This window comes from Schistocerca americana, chromosome X (genome assembly GCF_021461395.2).
Source record: "Schistocerca americana isolate TAMUIC-IGC-003095 chromosome X, iqSchAmer2.1, whole genome shotgun sequence".
Lineage (NCBI taxonomy): Eukaryota > Metazoa > Arthropoda > Insecta > Orthoptera > Acrididae > Schistocerca > Schistocerca americana.
The window spans coordinates 709,443,602-709,463,280 of NC_060130.1; the positions used below are offsets into that span (position 1 = coordinate 709,443,602).

A 19,679-nucleotide genomic window follows, 5' to 3' on the forward strand; every position below is an offset into this window, starting at 1 on the left:
GTTACTGCATCGATGATTTCAGCCGTAAATACAAATATTAAAAAAGGTAGGAAGATTTTTCTGTTTAGCAAAAGTGACAAAAAGCAGATTTCAGAGTACCTGACGGCTCAACACAAAAGTTTTTTCCAAGTACAGATAGTGTTGAGGATCAGTGGACAAAGTTCAAAACCATCGAACAATATGCGTTAGATGAGTATGTGCCAAGCAAAATCGTAAGAGATGGAAAAGAGCCACCGTGGTACAACAACCGAGTTAGAAAACTGCTGCGGAAGCAAAGGGAACTTCACAGCAAACAAAAACATAGCCAAAGCTTTGCAGACAAACAAAAATTACGCGAAGCGAAATGTAGTGTGAGGAGGGCTATGCGAGAGGCGTTCAATGAATTCGAAAGTAAAGTTCTATGTACTGACTTGGCATAAAATTCTAAGAAATTTTGGTCTTATGTCAAAGGGGTAGGTGGATCAAAACAAAATGTCCAGACACTCTGTGACCAAAATGGTACTGAAACAGAGGATGACAGACAAAAGGCCGAAATACTAAATGTCGTTTTCCTAAGCTGTTTCACGGAGCAAGAGTGCATTGTAGTTCCTTCTCTAGATTGTCGCACAGATGACAAACTGGTAGATATCGAAATAGACGGCAGAGGGATAGAGAAACCATTAAAATCGCTCAAAAGAGGAAAGGCCGCTGGACCTGATGGGATACCAGTTCGATTTTACACAGAGTACGCGAAGGAACTTGCCCCCCTTCTTGCAGCGGTGTACCGTAGGTCTCTAGAAGGGCGTAGCGTTCCAAAGGATTGGAAAAGGGCACAGGTCATCCCCGTTTTCAAGAAGGGACGTCGATCAGATGTACAGAACTATAGACCAATATCTCTAACGTCGATCAGTTGTAGAATTTTGGAACACGTATTATGTTCGAGTATAATGACTTTTCTGGAGACTAGAAATCTACTCTGTAGGAATCAGCATGGGTTTCGAAAAAAACGATCGTGTGAAACCCAGCGCGCGCTATTCGTCCACGAAACTCAGAGGGCCATAGACACGGGTTTCCAGGTAGATGCCGTGTTTCTTGACTTCCGCAAGGCGTTTGATACAGTGCCCCACAGTCGTCTAATGAACAAAGTAAGAGCATGTGGACTATCAGACCAATTGTGTGATTGGATTGAAGAGTTCCTAGATAACAGAACGCAGCATGTCATTCTCAAAGGAGAGAAGTCTTCCGAGGTAAGAGTGATTTCAGGTGTGCCGCAGGGGAGTGTCGTAGGACCGTTGCGATTTACAATATACATAAATGATCTTGTGGATGACATCAGAAGTTCACTGAGGCTTTTTGCGGATGATCCTGTGGTGTATCGAGAGGTTGTAACAATGGAAAATTGTACTGAAATGCAGGAGGATCTGCAGCGAATTGACGCATGTGCAGGGAATGGCAATTGAATCTCAATGTAGAAAAGTGTAATGCGCTGCGAATACATAGAAAGAAATATCCTTTATCATTTAGCTACAAAATAGCAGGTCAGCAACTGGAAGCAGTTAATTCCATAAATTTTCTGGGAATACGCATTAGGAGTGATTTAAAATGGAATGATCATATAAAGTTGATCGTCGGTAAAGCAGATGCCAGACTGAGATTCATTGGAAGAATCCTAAGGAAATGCAATCGGAAAACAAAGGAAGTAGGTTATAGTACGCTAGTTCGCCCACTGCTTGAGTACTGCTCAGCAGTGTAGGATCCATACCAGATAGGGTTGATAGAAGAGATAGAGAAGATCCAACGGAGAGCAGCGCGCTTCGTTACAGGATCATTTAGTAATTGTGAAAGCGTTACGGAGATGGTAGATAAACTCCAGTGGAAGACTGTGCCAGAGAGACACTCAGTAGCTCGGTACGGGCTTTTGTTGAAGTTTCGAGAACATACCTTCACCGAGGAGTCAAGCAGTATATTGCTCCCTCCTACGTATATCTCGCGAAGAGACCATGAGGATAAAATCAGAGAGATTAGAACCCACACAGAGGCATACCGACAATCCTTCTTTCCACGAACAATACGAGACTGGAATAGAATGAAGAACCGATAGAGGTATTCAAGGTACCCTCTGCCACACACCGTCAGGTGGCTTGCGGAGTATGGATGTAGATGTAGATGTAGAAAGATGTACATGGGGAAGGAGTAGAATAATGTCGACCTGTGAGTGTACCACCGAGCGAGGCGGCACAGTGGTTAACACACTGGACTCGCATTCGGGAGAACGACGGTTCAAACCCGTCTCTGGCCACCCTGATTTAGGTTTTCCGTGATTTCCCTAAATCGTTTCAGGCAAATGCCGGGATGGTTCCTTTGAAAGGGCACGGCCGGTTTCCTTCCCTAATCCGAGCTTGTGCTCCGTCTCTAATGACCTCGTTGTCAACCGGACGTTAAACACTAAATCTCCTCCTCCTCCTCCGGTGAGTGTACCGTGTTCGAAGATTTGGAGGTCAGCACGCCGATGCAACATTATGTTTCGCTGTATCTTAACACATGGACCATTAAAATGATCATATTCGATAGTATTCCTGGGTGTATTATACGTTTTCACTTCTCGCCATTGAGAGTACGTCCAGAATAACTACTCAGACTGAATCTACTCTCATCCGAGACGAGCACGAGACCGACCTCCTCGTTGGTGCAGTTCCTAACAAAATAGTAAAAACGAAGCAGTAAAGAACAAGTCCTTTTGCTCTTGGCACCATAGCAAACGATGGCGTCGATGTTCGGGTTTCAACAGAATACAACTTGCTGATCGTCGGGCAAAGAGCCCACCACCACGCAGTCACCGTGCCACTGCGGAGTGTGACATTGCCTGTCTTGGAGTCCTGTTAAATGCGGTTGCAATTGCACCCGCTGTTTGAAGTCGGTACCTTCAGGCCTGTAGGGCAATGTAGCGGTCATCTGCTGTTGCATTTGACCGTAGTTGACTACCTCCTCTCCTCTGGGCAAGAGTGCCTGTGGTTCGGAATGCTCCCCATGCAAATGAAACAACGCTGTGTGCAATACCAAATTCCTAGGCTACAGTCAACACACTTCGTCCTTCTTCCATTTGGCCCATGACTCTTCCTCATGCGAAGTCATCCAAATATTGTGTTCGGGCCACATAATGAAAAACTCCATCGCCGTGCACCGTAACGCTGATTGACACACTGTGTTTTCCCGCTCCTTCAACTGCCTTGGGTCATAGAGCCAGGCCCACTTGGCGCTGTAGTCTCGCTGACCTCTCCCCATTTGACGCTCAACGTTCTGAGCACAACTGAGAGATGTCGCACTTTAGATTTCCGCCAAGTAGTTAATATGTTATGTTGCTTTATCTATCTTGTATTTAAGTCTTGCACGGCAGTGTAATACTTCACTGGTTAATATATCAAACGAAAAAAAGCAATCGCTTCCAACGTGCACAAAATCACTACAAGTAAAGTGTGTTTTGTAGTGGACAAACAAAGCCCCGATAAAGGTGATGCATTAGGTAAGAAATGTAACTTTATCCTGTGTTCATGAGCGTTGGACAGCGGCTGGTCGGTGAAATGTAATACTGCTACACCAACAGCCGCTATAGTGATATTCGACGTTACAATTATGTCATCTTCAGCCCTGTCGCGTGGATGACACCAAGTACCACTCGTGTATGTGTAAGAAAAGGCGCCAATACTCGTATCTGGTTCTGTAGATATCTTTGTCTTATAGATGCACGAGTGGTACATGGTGTCAGTCATGCGACAAGCCTGAAGGTCGCGTGAGTGGAACGTCGAAATTTGCTTGTCTAATAAAACAATGTCAGTATAACGGCTGTTGGTATAGTATTATTACATTTAATTTCATAAATGTCTTGATTCAAATCAGAGAGGTTGAGTTCGGACCCCTTCGCATCGATGTAATCTAGTTTCCCTGTGGAATACACATGAGGCGAATAACGAGGCAATTTCTTCAGCAAATCAACGACTGGTTCCAGTTCCTTTGAGACAGAGTTCGTTTCTGATTAAAGAGAGTAACTAGCTGTTTACGTCAGCCCCTAATCAGCTTCGTAGCTGTTTATGAACGTTAGGAATAATTCAGTAATCTGACACTGCGTCCCAAGCACGGTCCTGGGTGAGGCGGTTTGGTGTGGCCTGTATCTTTATTTCATCTCTGGTGAGCTTACAAACGACAGGCTATTAGCTGCACTCTCCCCTGTTCCCATATTGTTCCTGTGCCTTGTTCATAATTATGAAGAATACTTCTATCGTACGAAGTAGTGGCATGTTGCTGTAGTCACGAATAAGAATGGAAAAAAAGAAATAGTAATGATCAAAGTCAATGCTGAAATTCTCTATACCTCTCTAGCATAACGTCAGAGAGGCTACCAAACTTAACGTTCTCAAGGGGCGGACTCTTCGCAATCAATACCCCATAGGGACTTGTGAAAGGTACTGGATTGAAGCAAGGCTATTAGCACGTGAGCTTGTGATCCTGATCCATACACCAACACCTCTCCACTCTCTTGCTGGCCAAACTTTATGAATGAAGATTTCTCTTCGCAATGGGATTCTAACCCGCCACCTACGGGTTCACCGAAATCGCACAAGCGTGCGTTAGAGGCCGTAATTATGAAATTGGATACGAACTCTTCTTCTCTTTCTTCATAGCAGTCTACTGTAATGAATAAAATACTTACCGTAGACGAAACTTAGCTTAAAATGGAATTTACATTTTAACGTATCTGAAGGAGATGACATGTATAAATCTTTCTGTAAATGGGAGATATGGGTTCATCTCCTGATACATATTTGTGGGGAGGCAACAAATTTGAATATTCATCTACATATAGATATGGCAATGATATATCGACATGAAACTTCCTGGCAGATTAAAACTGTGTGCTCGACCGAGACTCGAACTCGGGACGGGACGGAAAGGCAAAGGTCCCGAGTTCTAGTCTCGGTCGGGCACACAGTTTTAATCTGCCAGGAAGTTTCATATCAGCGCACACTCCGCTGCAGAGTGAAAATCTCATTCTGGATATATCGACATATTGGAAATATCGACTGCTTGTATAAATGTCAAATTTTTATATTGATATACACTGATGGAAAAAATCCGAGCACCAAGAAGGAGTTGTGCGACATAAGCGGATGTTGGTAGCCGTGCTTCTACATCTGAAAGATGATGTCTATTCAAATTCGTGCCAGTCGCATAAGAGTGGCGCTAGTAGCGCCACGATGAGGATCCAAATCACGTTTCCTTTAAATACATGCTATGACGGTCGAAAGTATTAGTAACCGTTGAGAGCGGACACGGTGAGTTGATGTTAGTCAAGAAGCCTTTACGGCGACAAAGACGCCATTATCAATATCTCACTGAGTTTGAATGAGGTTGTGTAATAGAGCTACGAGAAGCTACATGTTCCTTCTGCGGTACTGCGGAAAGTCTCGACAGAAATTTAGCCACTTTGTATGATTGCTGGCAGCGCTTGTCACGAGAACGTACGGTCAGAAGATGACTGGGCTCCGGAGGGCGACGTGGCATTACCGAGAGAGAAGACAATTTTGTGTTCGGCGTATGGCTCTGGCTCCATCATACTGCATCTGCAGCAGCAATTTGAGCAGCAGTTGGCACCATAGTGACACAACGAACAAATCGGTTACTTCAAGGACTGCTTCGAGCCAGACGCCCTGTAGCGTGCATCCATCTGACACCAAACCACTGCCATTTGCGACTTTCGTTGTGTCAAACGACAGCTCAATGGAGGGCAGAATGGAGGTCTGTTGTATTTTCTGATGAAAACAGTTTCTGCCTCGGCGCCAGTGATGTTGGTTAGTAGGAGGCCACTTTAGGGTTTGCGACCAACCCGCCTGCGTACTAGGTACACTGGATCTACATCTGGAGTTATGGTCTGGGGCGCGATTTCGTCTGACAGCAGGAGCACTCTCATGGTTATCCCATGCACATTAACTGTAAATTTGTGCGTCAATCTGGTGATTCGGCCTGTTGTGCTGCCATTCATGAACAGCATTCCTGGGCGTGTTTTCCAATAGTATTACTCTCGCTCACATACCGCTGTTGTAACCCAACAGCTATACAGAGTGTCGAAATGTTGTCTTGGCCTGCTCGATGACCAGATCTATTTCCCGTCGAGCGCGTATGGGACATGATCAGACAACTCCAGCGTCATCCACAAACTGCATTAACCGTCCCTGTACTGACCGACCAAGTGCTGCAGTCACGTAACTTCATCCCAAAAACTGACATCCGCCACCTGTACAACACAACACAATGCATGCACTTTTGTATGGTTGGTTTCAACATTCTGGCCGTTACACAGATGATTAATGTACCAGCATTTCGCTTTTGCAATGGTTTATATACCTATGATTTTGCAATGTTGATCATTTAAATATGTTACCTAGACAAATGTATTCTCGAAATTTCTGTACGCCAAATTAATTGTTTTTTGGTGTTGCGATTTTTTTCCTTCAGTGTGGTACTCTCGGTATGTGTGGAGTGGTTGATGAAATGACGTATTTCATCTTTCGTTGATTCTTTATTTAATATGAGGTACAACTCTAAGCTAGTCTAGTGAGGCGTGGACTGGAAAAAGAGATGTGCGGAGACACTTCACGAAACTGGTAGGTGTGATGCGAAGTGTAAAACTTGCGGCAACATTTTAAAGCGTCCAGAAGAGATCGTTCAGATATATGGTCACATCAGGAGCCGTTTGCACTGAATACAATCAAGGAATTGGGAGTCTGTCTGCCCAGTGCTGTGAACCGTGACTCAGTGAATTTACCCCTCTACTTCTGTCAACATTTGTAGCTTTCAGTCATAGAGTGTACCCCTTAGAGATATGTGAAAGTCTCAAGCTTGTGTACCTGACACTGTATTTTGGCTAGACAGTACTTCAGTGTAGTCGTGACGTCTGTCCAAGCTGAGAGGCTATATCGTAATTCTGGCGTGTTAAAAGATTTCTTATGGTTTACTACTAACAAAATAAATAAACTGTGTGGAAAAGAAACATTAAACTGTCTCAAAAATATTGAAGCAATAATATTTCACTTGTTACGTAAGTTACAATATATACAAAAAGAGTGTATGCTCGCTTTTGCAGCAAAGGAAAATGAGCCTTCAACAGAAAAAAACCATTTTATCTCCTTTAAAAGTGAGTGTTATACAATTTTTAGTGCATACTCAAAGCTTTCTAAGCAGTGAGCCTGCTCTTGACTTGATATTATTTTATTCGTTTTGAAATTGAAACTACTTCCGAATACCCGGCGGGGTCAGGGATTTTCTCTGCCTCGTGATGACTGGGTGTTGTGTGCTGTCCTTAGGTTAGTTAGGTTTAAGTAGTTCTAAGTTCTAGGGAACTGATGACCATAGATGTTAAGTCCCATAGTGCTCAGAGCCACTTGAACCATTTGAACTACTTTGGAATATATTTTCCCCGAGTCAAAATTGAACTTAATACTAAGTAGGACTTCGAAAACTAACATTCTTACTGATTTTCACAGTTTCCAATATAGAAGAACTATTTTCTTTCTGGTATTTGAGTTAGTAGAAGTTAAGTTTATAATTTTTTAATATAAAAGCAATGAAAATGTTAAAATGGTAACTAAACAAATTTCTTAACTAACTTATGTGTAAATCAGTAATGAAAAACCACTAATAGAGCAAATTCAAATTATAATAGTTTCTTGTTTCATACCTGAAAATTTTTTTCAGTTAAGGATCACTCTCTTTAAGGGATCGAAAATCCTATATACAGCGACGCTATTTCTCGTTATATCAAAATGAAATTTGTATTGCACATTTTTCTGTGAAAAACTTGCGATAGTTAGAAACAAACTTTCTTTGCGCCTAAATTAACGAATAACTTCTCAAAATGATTGTGCCGATAATAAGAACATTCTGGTAATTTCCCAATATGTAATCATAAAACTATTTTTACGCCACTGCAGATATACAGCTGACTATGTTTCTCTTCCGAAAAGGTTTTGTAATGACATTGAGAACTGAATTTCATAACTAGCTGTACTACACAAAACTGCTAAATTTCTTGGTCGCTAACTTACCTTTTCCTTTACTCGCATGGTTTTTTGTACCGCTCAAACTGTTCCCACATGAGATCCAAGGGTTTCGTTAACTTAACGAACTCGTTTGCTGCAATTAGTAAATAAGGTATTGGCTTTTAACTTCGATGTTTCCGTTAATTACGTGGCATCGCGGCAGTGTAATTACTAACATACATTTCCGTGATGTTACTAGTGGATAACTGGAACAGAAGTGGTGGTCGTAGCATATTCCGCTTGGATGGTCTGATACAGTACCTCACCAGAAGTTTGATTACAACGCTGCTCGATGTTCATATATTTATATTGTGGCGCATTTGGGCTATGTTAATCTGCTTTCACAAGTATTCCATCTGTGGCCTATTGAAACAGGCAGCTCAGCAAATGCCTGAATTGATTTTGCAAAGCAGCAGAAAAACATAAACCTGGATAAAAGAGCATGGGTTTGGACCGGATCCTCCCATATGTGAGTTCAGTTACGCCAACTTGCTCACTTAGTTACAAATCTCAACCTATTAACAAACTTCGTCACTTTTCATATCTTTTCACGGCAAATCTTTTCAACGAGCAAAACGACACAACTGGATAAATTCTACACTCATACACACTCATCATTTCATATATTATATTTATTATTGAAGATGGTCACCTGGTACTTAATGCGATCAATGAAAACATTACAATTCTACAACGTTCAATTTTAAATAATGTTGTACTTCATTTATTTCTTCAATAGTTATTACTGTCTTATATCTATATATCTACATCCGTGGTCACTTTACCCAGAGTATGCGTATTACGGAGAGCGCAGTCAGATGTGATCCTACACTTGTGTACAATGCAGTGGTCTTTTAATCTATAAGTTTATATATCCTGTAAAAGTTGTTGATCAAAAACTGAATACATTAAACCCTGTGACTGACGAGCATTGTCTGGATGGAACAGTAGACGTGTCTCCAACAACCATGAAGGCGAATAACTACTGTGGCAGGAAAAGATGGTAAGGTGCCTCTCAGTCTACAGTACCACACAGTTAGCGAAAGTAGAAGCAGAGCAGGTACACAGACATCTCTCGCCAGGAAATTTTTTTTGTTGAAATCAGATAATAGAGAGATTAAAGCTGCATGCCACGTGAAGATTTGTTATTTGGTGAAAACTATACTGCTTGCAAAAAAAATAAAAAATAAAAATAAAATTAAAAATTAAGCACGTAAAAGGGGAGGAAGAAACAAAATGAAACTTCGCTGGTTGAGGTAATATGTGATGTTATTTCAGTGATTACGATGTCGAGCCGAATTTAGAAAGGACGTGGCAATATGAACCCACTTGTTAGTATGGCGTTGCACTCCCTCCGGCCTGGTCGGACTCACTGACTCGATTGGGAAAGGATTGATAAAACCATTTATCCTCTCCTGAGGCAAGCTGGCCTACAGCTGTTGTAACAGGCCCTAGATATCCTAGACAATGGCACTGGGTCGGATTTGGCGTCAGAGCTGGCCCCACCCATGTTCTATTGGGGACAGGTCTAGGGTTCTTGCTGGTCATGGGAATGCCTCAACATCACACACATAGTTCATAGTGACACTTGCCATGTGTGGACCAGCGTTTTCCTGTCGGAAAATGGCAGCCGATACCGTCGTATGAGAACGTAGGATGTAGGATGTAGGATGTCAGAGACGTATCGTTGTCTCGACAGAATTCATTCAGTCATTATCAGCAGTGACCTCGAGTGATACCCGATCCGCTGTGTGTCTACAAAACATTGGAAGAAAGGTGCCTCAACCCAGGTCACTGCCATTCTCGCCGACAGTGGCTACCTGGGGTGGTGCAGAGCCGCTACTCGCCGCTAAACACAATGCAACGCCACTCATCAGCAGTCCATCCTTACAAATTACTACAGCAACCTAACAAATCGTTTGTGTAGTGTCGTTAACAGTAGTCTACGCGTGGGACGGTAGTTTCCGAGGCCAGTTGCTGTTAGTCTCCGATCAATGGTACAGGATGATACAGAATGTTTCAGGGAGTCCAGTACTTGTTCTTGGATGGCAGACTCAAGTGTGAGGACGTTAAGATGTGCTTTGCGCTCAATACGGCGACCTTCCCTTGCGGTGGTCAGACATTGTCGGTCGGAACCTTGACGATGAGTATGCCTGCTCTCATGTTCCTATACAGTCCAACATCGGGCAACTGTCACATCCGAATGCACCACAGATCTGGATATTGCATAATTCGATCATTTGGTCAAATTGAGACCCGCAATGAGGTCCCTTTCAAACTATCAGCTGCTGATAACGCTGTCTCATACCAGTAAGCAACTTCTCTGTTTTCTTCACAGTGATCACTCAACATCTGTCGCTTATCACACCATTTGTCTGTCCTACTACGCCTGGAAACATCAGTTGATATGAACAATACTAATATACTTCGGTGCCGTTCTGCCTGTCACAGCGAAATGGAATATTAATCATTTAGATAACCGCCAATGGTGTGTGTGTGTGTGTGTGTGTGTGTGGTGTGTGTGTGTGGTGTGTGTGTGTGTGTGTGTGTGTGTGTGTGTGTGTATGTGTGTATGTGTATGTGTGCATGTGTGTGAGTGTGTAATCTGACCATGTCTCCTAGGCGTATTGTATTGAGTATTTAAACCGGGGACATAAACGATCGAGAGGTTTTGTGCCGCCGTAGCCCTCAGTGGTTCACAACCCCACAACAGGCCACAGCAGTCCACACACCCCACCGCCGCCCCACACCGAACCCAAGGTTATTGTGCGGTTCGGCCCCTAGACCCCCTCCCCCCATCGGGAACGTTTCATACCAGACGAGTGTAACCACAAATGTTGGCGTGGTTGAGTAATTATGGTGTACGCGTACGTGGAGATGGTGTTTGTTCAGCAATCGCCGACATAGTATAACTGAGGCGGAATAAGGGGAACCAGCTCGCATTCGCCGAGATAGATGGAAAACCGCCTTAAAAACCATCCATAGCCTGGCCGGTACACCGGACCTCGACACTAATCCACCGGGCCTTCCCGCTCGGGCATATCTTCTAGGTGCTTCATATTTATTTTTCAGGCAGTGTACAAGAGGTGTTTGAAAAGTCCGTGCAAAAATGAAAACTACTTATGTGTTTGGGGTAAACCTTTTCTATTTTTCGACAGTCTCCTTTTAGACTTATACACTTCGTCCAACGCTGTTCTAGTTTGTTGATCGATTCTGAATAATAGGAATTGTCCAAGTCTGCAACATAGCTATTACTTGCTGCAATCACCTCCTCGTTTGAATAAAATCTTTGTCCTGCCAGCCATTTCTTCAAATTGGGGAACAAATAGTAGTCTGAGGGAGCCAATTCTTGAGAATAGGGGGTATGTGAAACGAGTTGGAATCCTGTTTCCATTAATTTTGCGACCACAACTGCTGAGGTGTGTGCTGGTGCATTGTCGTGTTGGAAAAGGACTTTTTTGCGGACCAATCGCCGGCGTTTTTCTTGCAGCTCGGATTTCAAACGGTCCAATAACGATGAATAATATGCACCTGTAATGGTTTTACCCTTTTACAGATAGTCGATGAGGATTATCCCTTGCGAATCCCAAAAGACAGTCGCCATAACCTTTCCGACCGAAGGAATGGTCTTCGCCTTTTTTGGTGCAGATTCTCCCTTGGTAACCTATTGTTTAGATTGTTGTTTGGCCTCAGGAGTATTGTAATGTACCCATGTTTCATCCACAGGGACGAAACGATGCTTAAAGTCCTGCGGATTCTTCCTGAACAGCTGCAAACCATCCTTGCAACACTTTACACGATTGTGTTTTTGGTCAAGCGTGAGCAATCGCGGAACCCATTTTGCGGATAGCTTTCTCATGTCTAAATATTTATGCTAAATACTGTGTGTCCGTTCATTCGAGATGCCCACAACACTAGCAACGTCATGCACCTTAACTCTTCTAACTCTTCTGTCATCCATCACCATATAATGGATTTTATCAATGATTTCTGGAGTCGTAACCTCCACAGGGCGTCCAGAACGTCCAGCATCACTTGTGCCCATATGGCCACTCCGAAAATTTTGAAACCGCTTATAAACTGCTGGTGGTGGTGAAGTCTGATCAACTTCGTTGATTTTTACTTCTGTAGGGAATGGAAGGGGTAAAAATTTTCTCTTTATTTATTTATTCTTCTTTCAGCTTTAGTTTGGGCACACAGAAGGGTCCTTTAATTCGCTGCTTTTGGTGTGTGTTGGAAAACATGTGTGTAGAAGTGTTAAAGGACTATATGTCCTTAAATTATGGAGAATTACGTAGGGATGTCATTTACAGAGGCTCAAATACTATTGCCTTCGGTACTTTATATTTGTGGTTGCGTAAGGGTTCTACCGTACCTACTGTGGTGAGTTGTGGTGTACTGTCACGTATCATGTCCAACTTCCGAAATAAGGTTCGTGCCTTCTCCTTGACCTTGTCTGAGAGGTAAGAATAATCGAAGGTGCAGAGTCACCATAATGTTTATCAAGCTTCTCTTTAGTCTCCTGAGGCGTTTTGCTTTTCACGTGTTTAACCACCACACGAAATTCTTTTTCGTCCATTTTTTGACAATCACTCGACTTCCTTGATTCACACGAATGTCAAACACAAAGAAATACACCAATATGGCTGAAACTTGGTGTGCGCTCTTTCCAAAGATGCTACTAACTAAACATGACCTGGATACGCGCCAGTGGTGCCATCTCTCGGACTTTTCACGGACTTTTCAAACGCCCCTCGTATTTATATTTACTTGTGCAACGCACCACTGCGCCTGCAGCGCGTAGGGTATGCAATACCACATACGAACGAGCTGTTGTGATTTGCCTTTGCTTCAGGCGCCGGGACTGCGTCTTGAAAGGCAGGAGCCTGGAATTACTTGCAGAGGATTTCGGTTAGGTGTTGTAGTGTTGTGGCAAATGACATAGAGTACTTGATGGCTATGTTGAGTTATAAAACAAGATGTTCTTACCTGGACGTGTAGAGTATTCACATACCGATTCACAAGACAATTTATCATTATACATAAATGTTTTAATGTACAGTATGCGTGTGTACTTAGCTGAGCACTCAATCCATCTGACTGTCATGCAGGGGGCCCGGGATCGTTTTTCTGGCGGGTTAGGGATTTTTTCCGCTCGGGGACTGGGTGTAATGTTGTCCTCATCATCATCTCATCATCATCGACACACAAGACACCCAATGCGGCGTCAACTGAAAAGTCTTGCAGTTCCGAACTTCAGCAGGTGGGGACTCCCGGCCGTCAATGCCATACGGTCATTTCATTTGTGTGTGTGTGTGTGTGTGTGTGTTTCTGTTGTTAACCGCCATTGTCAACCTTGCTATGTAGTGTTTGATGTGTCGCTTAGAGTAGTATGCACGTTGTTACAGAAGACGGTCCGCGGCAAGGTGATAGCAATCCGGCGGGAGGACCAGTCAGTATGGGAACGACGCGCTCCGCTGGCGCCAACCAACGTGCGACGCCTAGTTCGCGCCGGCGTCAAAGTTATCGTGCAGCCGTCAAATCGGCGCGCCTACCCTATGCAGGTATCATGTTTCTCATTGGACAATTTATCCATATTTTCTATGTCTTTTCATTTCTAGCCTATACTCAAAGCCATTACGCTGTTCACTCGTGCTCTCCCACCGTTTGCTTTAGAGAGAATGATCGTACACTGATCCTGGTTCACACGTGTTCGCATCGGTATAAACCAGGCTTGACACAAATGCATTGCGATATTCAGCAACAGTGGTGGCTTACCCACCGTGATTAGAGTGGCGTCCAGTTCACGACTGACAAGGAGACGGCACGACCGTGGGGTCCGGGATTTGTCCGAAATTTTGTGTGGTGAAAGAGGACCCCTAACACCTCACGTGGTTAAAATATTAGGACGCACTACTCGGAAAATCCCGAGAAAAATCGATCCAAAGTTTCTTAGGTGCCTTGTGAGTATAAAATTTTAGTCCATTGCCGAGCCGCCGGCTGGCCTGCATGTTTAGCGGTCGGACCCTTACGCCAGAGGTCTCGGGTGCGATTCCTCCTCTGGCAATTTTTTTTTCTTCTGTTGCTTGCAAAATTGCAGCGCATTGTTACAGGAGAATCGTGAAATTAATTCCCGGGAAGACTGTATAAAAACCGAGCGAGGTGGCGCAGTGGTTACACACTGGACTCGCATTCGGAAGGACGACGGTTCAATCCCGCGTCCGGCCATCCTGATTTAGGTTTTCCGTGATTTCCCTAAATCACTCCAGGCAAATGCCGGGATGGTTCCTCTGGAAGGGCACGGCCGACTTCCTTCCCCATCCTTCCCTAATCCGATGAGACCGATGACCACGCTGTCTGGTCTCCTTCCCCAAACCAACCAACCAACTGTGTAAAAATTCATTCTATAATTCACCATCAGTTATCGTCACCAATATTCCGAGATATGATTCAATATGCCTGGTTTGCCTCAAAATTATCAGAAACTCAAAACATTTTCGTAGATGTTAATGGGGCATATTTTTGTACAGACTTATTGCAAACGCCCTGTGACTGTAAAAAAATCCGCTTTTATATGTTGCGCAAGATGTCGCAAAAATTATTGCTTTGTTTGGTTTTACGATAATTACCACTGCAGTTCTTGTTTATAATTATTATATGTATAAAAACTGAATGTCTCCCAATCGAATTTGTTATTCTGATTAAAAACCCAGTGATTCTCCTTATATACTTTACAATGAAAAATGGAAAACCCACCGCCATGAATTGTGTTGTTGGACAAAAAGAAAATAATTTTAATTCAATAATGTAACTAATTTGTTAAAGATAATGTAGGTTTGGGAAACTTTCTGAATCATTGGTGGAATAACAAATGAAAATTAAACAGAAGAAAAAAGAGTGCCAGAGGAGGAATAGAACCCGAGACCTCTGAGGTAAGAGTCCGAGCCCTAAACATCTTTTTTTTTTTCTCAATTTTGTTCCTTGTTGATCGTTGTGTTTGTTCGTTGCGGACGTCACATGACATCCAGTCAAGTTCATTTGTTGATCGTTTCACTCAGTTTTTTTTTATTACAGAGGCCAACCCGCTCTCTGACCGAACATGCTGAGCTACCGTGCCGGCTAAACATCTAGGCTAGACGACGGCTCGACAATGGACTAACATTTTATACTGATAAGGCACCTAAGAAACTTTGGATCGATTTTTCCTGGGATTTTCCGGGTAGTGCGTCCTAATATTTTAACCACGTGAGGTGTTAGGGGTCCTCTTTCACCACAAAAAAATTCGGACAAATCCCCGACCCCACGCTCGTGCTGTCTCCTTGTGAGTTGTCATTCAGGAAAATAATACTCGACTCCCCATGTTTGGGCTAGTGTACGAAGGATACAGCCCTTACACTGTGCACTAAACAATATTTCCTGACAACATACGTACCACAGGTGATATGACGTACCCGTTTGAGATAGTTACAGGCCATCGTTGACCTCCAGATTGTGCTTTTAAATCAAGGGGAGGCAATACTACCGACTGTTGCTGGTCTACATTATGGTGAACCGTTCTGCATCCTGCATTGTTATATGTGAGCATCCCACAGCGTACTGACGTTCTGAATGCAAGAGGCTGGATATCACATAAGCTAAAACCACCTACAGGCAACGCCGGTCTAAACCTCGACATCTATATCTACACATTCCGAAGGTGCACAGCGGATGATACGAGGGTTGTAACTTAAATAGTGGCAACTATTTATTCACAACCGATACAAAAGAGTTACACGTTTGCACCTGTTACTGTCCAAAGTAGTCACCGGCGTTATGTAGAACCCGTTGCCAGCGATGTGGAAGGCGTAGTATACCTTTAGCAGAGCCTGTTCTGTTGATGGTGCGAATGGAGCAGTCTACTGCCTGTCGAATCTCTGGAACAGTTCTGAAGCAATAGCCACGAAGTGGCTCCTTCATCTTCGGAATCAAATCAAAGTCACAAGGCCTTAAGTTCGGGCAGTATGGTGGATGGTACACTACTTCCCAGTCCCATCGACCGAACAGAGAAGCCACAGCTTGCGCTGTATGCGCCCGCGCATTGTCGTGCAAAATGATGAGTGGGTTGCGCGTGGGCGAGCTTACGAATCGTATGGCGTCGATCACTGTCCACTAACGCGGCAACAGCATGCACTTCTTCTTCAGAGATGCTAGGACGACCTGCCCGATACTTGTCTGCCACAGTTTGCCGACCTTCGTTGAAGGCTTTTACCCAACGTGCCACTGTTCTGTGTGGCAATGCCGATTCCCCGCACGCCTCTTGAAGACCTTGATGACACTGTCGTGCTGTACGACCTCTGGCAAGTTCAGTCTTGATCCAACTCCGTTGTACCTGTTTCGAAAACATAGCGACATCGTTACGTTGGACCGACCGTTCACAAGTGATTGTTTTTCTCTCGATTGTGCTCACGTCGGTGACGTGGGACGGGCCACTCCATTTGCTCGGAGGTAAGGTAGGTACGTCAACAACGTGTGCTATCAGCGACAATAGTAGATTCCATTGCATAGTGTCTCCACAGCAGTGTTGCCACTATTTAAGTTCCAACCTACGTATTTTGTACCACTAATAGTGATTCCCTGATTTTTCTTCCGTTGTCTTCGTGGTTCTTCGCGAGGCGTGCGTTGGTGGCTGTGAAATCGTTCTGTCACAGATGGCGATCCTCTTAACTTCCTCAATAGTGTTTCGCGAAGAGAACGTCTTATTCCTTACAGGGATTCTCATTTAATTCACGGAGCATCTCTATAATAGTCGTGCGTTGACTGAACTTACTCCTAACAAATCCAGGAACGCACCTCTGAGTTTCTTCGAGGTCTTTCGTTAATTGGACCTGGTAATAATTCCAAACAGTAGAGCAGTACTCAAGAGTGGGTCACTCAGATTGTCAGTGCGCTGTCTACTTTATAAATGAGCTACAGTTTCCCAGAAGTCTCCCAATAAACCGAAATAGATCCTTCATCTTCCTTACTACCGAAATTACGTGCTCTTTCGATTTCATTTTACTTTGCAACATTACTCCTAATTATTTAATCGACGTAACTGCGTCATTCAGCACACCACTAATACTGTATCCCATCATAACAGGACTTATTTTCCTACTCATCTGCATTATCTTACATTTTTCCTGCCTTTGAAGCAAACTGCCATTCATTACACAAATAGAAATTCTGTCCAAGACATCCCCAATCCTCCTACAGTCACACAATGACGATATTTCCCGTATACTACAGCGTCATCATCATCAAACGGTTGCAGACTGCTGCTCACCCTGTCCGTCAGATCGTTTATGAATGTCGAGAACAAGAGCCCATTTATCATATTCTGTCCTTCCGAAATAATATATTGGGTTCTATTAATCAAAAAGTATCCGAGCCATTCACATATCTGAGAACCTATTCCTAACGCTCGGACCTTTGTTAACACTCTGCGAAGTGGCACTATGCCAGAAGCTTTAAAGAAATCTAGGAATATTAAATGTCAGTAGCCCTTATCCATGATTGATAGATAGCGTGCGTGAAAAGGGCAAGCTGAGTTTCACAAGAGCAATGCTTTTTAAATACGTGCTGATTTGTGAACAGAAAGTTTTCTCTCACAAGGAAATTTATTATATTCCAACTGAGAATACAGTATGTTCAAGAATTCTGCAGCAAACCGATGTTAAGAATATTGGTCTGTATCCGTGTTTCATCGTACCCGTATAATCAGTGCCACGTTTTACAGCGTTGTCGCGTCTCATTTAGCGAAAAAATGATCCACATGATTCGCGTACCATGGCTGTGAAAGATATCACAGCTTATGTGCGTGAATATATTCGCACTCCAGTCAGTCGATACCACTAGTCTTTCGTTTCACGGCCAGAAATTCGGCTGTTTTTCGTCGCACAGTCTGTTCACAGCACCAGTTACTTTCGATTCTGTTGCGCATTGGCGGAAATGGCGTCATCATGTAACGAAACTGGTTCAAATGGCTCTGAGCACTATGGGACTTAACATCTGAGGTCATCAGTCCCCTAGGCTTAGAACTAATTAAACCTAACTAAACTAAGGACATCACACATATCCATGCCCGAGGCAGGATTCGAACCTGCGACCGTAGCGGCCGCGCGGTTCCAGACTGAAGCGCCTAGAACCGCCTGTAACGAAACTTGTAAACCTTGTTGCGTCAAAAATATTCATGTCGCTCACGAGATCGTTAGTGAATTACTGAAGTACTTTAATTCTGACTTACTGTATCCTCTTTCTAAGAGATAATAGCAGTGTATTCTAGCTACCTGGAAAACATTGTTCAGATATATTTGATTTTATGCTACGTGAGTTACTGACTAGCGTAAGTTAGGTGTACGTGCCTGTTGGTGAAGCAGTCCTTTGCACGAGTATGCCAACTGACTGGAAACCACGTTCTGGTTCCGCACCAGGGACAGTGTGTTGACGTATCCCCGATATAAGAGACCGAAACCGAAAGCGCCCAATTATCTAAGCAGCTTCAAAATCTGTATCTTCATTGTAGCTTAAATCCTAAAGAGACCAAATCAGGCCAGAACACGGAAAAAGTAGGTGATATCATTCTATGCATATCAGTATTTCGTTAACTTGTATCTCGGATGCGTGTATGCATGTTCAAAAACTGACCGCTTCAATATAAGAATCTGATATATAAATGAGTTCTACTCTTTGAGAACCGAGTAACATATGACTGAATACATTTTCCAAAGGCATTTGTACGATTAAATACAAAAAGGAATTTTGCTTACTTCCACAGCGCTGCGGATATACGCTAACATGACCGCCATTGTGTTCCATAGATTGTGCATAAACACGCTTGAGACAAGCAATTTACATTTGGCGGATATTTTTCAAGTGGCATGGAGAAACTGAACCGCTGATAGCTATATTTTAAGAATCTTGGAGCAAAAGTTTACATTACCTAACTGCAAGACAATACAATGAAATTTTATGCTGCACGAGCCACTTGGACGTGGCTGAAAAATGTATCGTATAGATCTCTCTATTTACGTCTGTTATTAAATGTCAGAATCACTATTGAGGACGCTTTCTGTTTTGTTTATGCAAGGAGATCTTTTAGAATTCCTCCATAAACAGATATGACAGAGGATATACAGGTTGGTCAGAAACAGCGCGAAAAGTTTATGAGGGTAAACAGTCTTTAATGTCGCTGAGCAGCAGTCATACAATAATTTTTAAATGAGCACACCGCCATTTGACTGTATTGTTCTTTATTTAATTACTACTCAGATTTCGGTCTTTTATGATTGAGTTTATGTCGTCAACATATACTGCAGAACATCAAGCTCAAAATTGGCCATAAATTAAGAAAAATATTCGCTCCCCACGAAATGCCAGATGTAAGATCATTAAAAACAGGTTTACGTTGGTATATAAAAGATGAACGTATTTCAAGAAAAAAAAAAAACAAAAGCTTATAAGGATGTTGCTGTGGAGGTCTACATCTACATCAGCATGTATACTCTGCTAATCACATTTAAGTGCCTGGCAGTGGGTTCATCGAACCACATTCACAATAATTCTCTATTATTCTACTCTCGAACAGCGCGCGAA

The 19,679-nt window shown here is 43.2% G+C and overlaps 1 protein-coding gene across 1 annotated transcript in view; it reads left to right on the forward strand.

Annotated features, from left to right (window-relative positions):
• Positions 1–19,679, forward strand: part of LOC124554877 (alpha-aminoadipic semialdehyde synthase, mitochondrial) — a 292,387-nt gene that overhangs the window by 56,419 nt on the left and 216,289 nt on the right. The window contains exon 3 of the mRNA XM_047128548.1: positions 13,478–13,633. Coding sequence (XP_046984504.1) covers positions 13,478–13,633 — 156 coding nt within the window. The remainder of the gene's footprint in view (positions 1–13,477; positions 13,634–19,679) is intronic.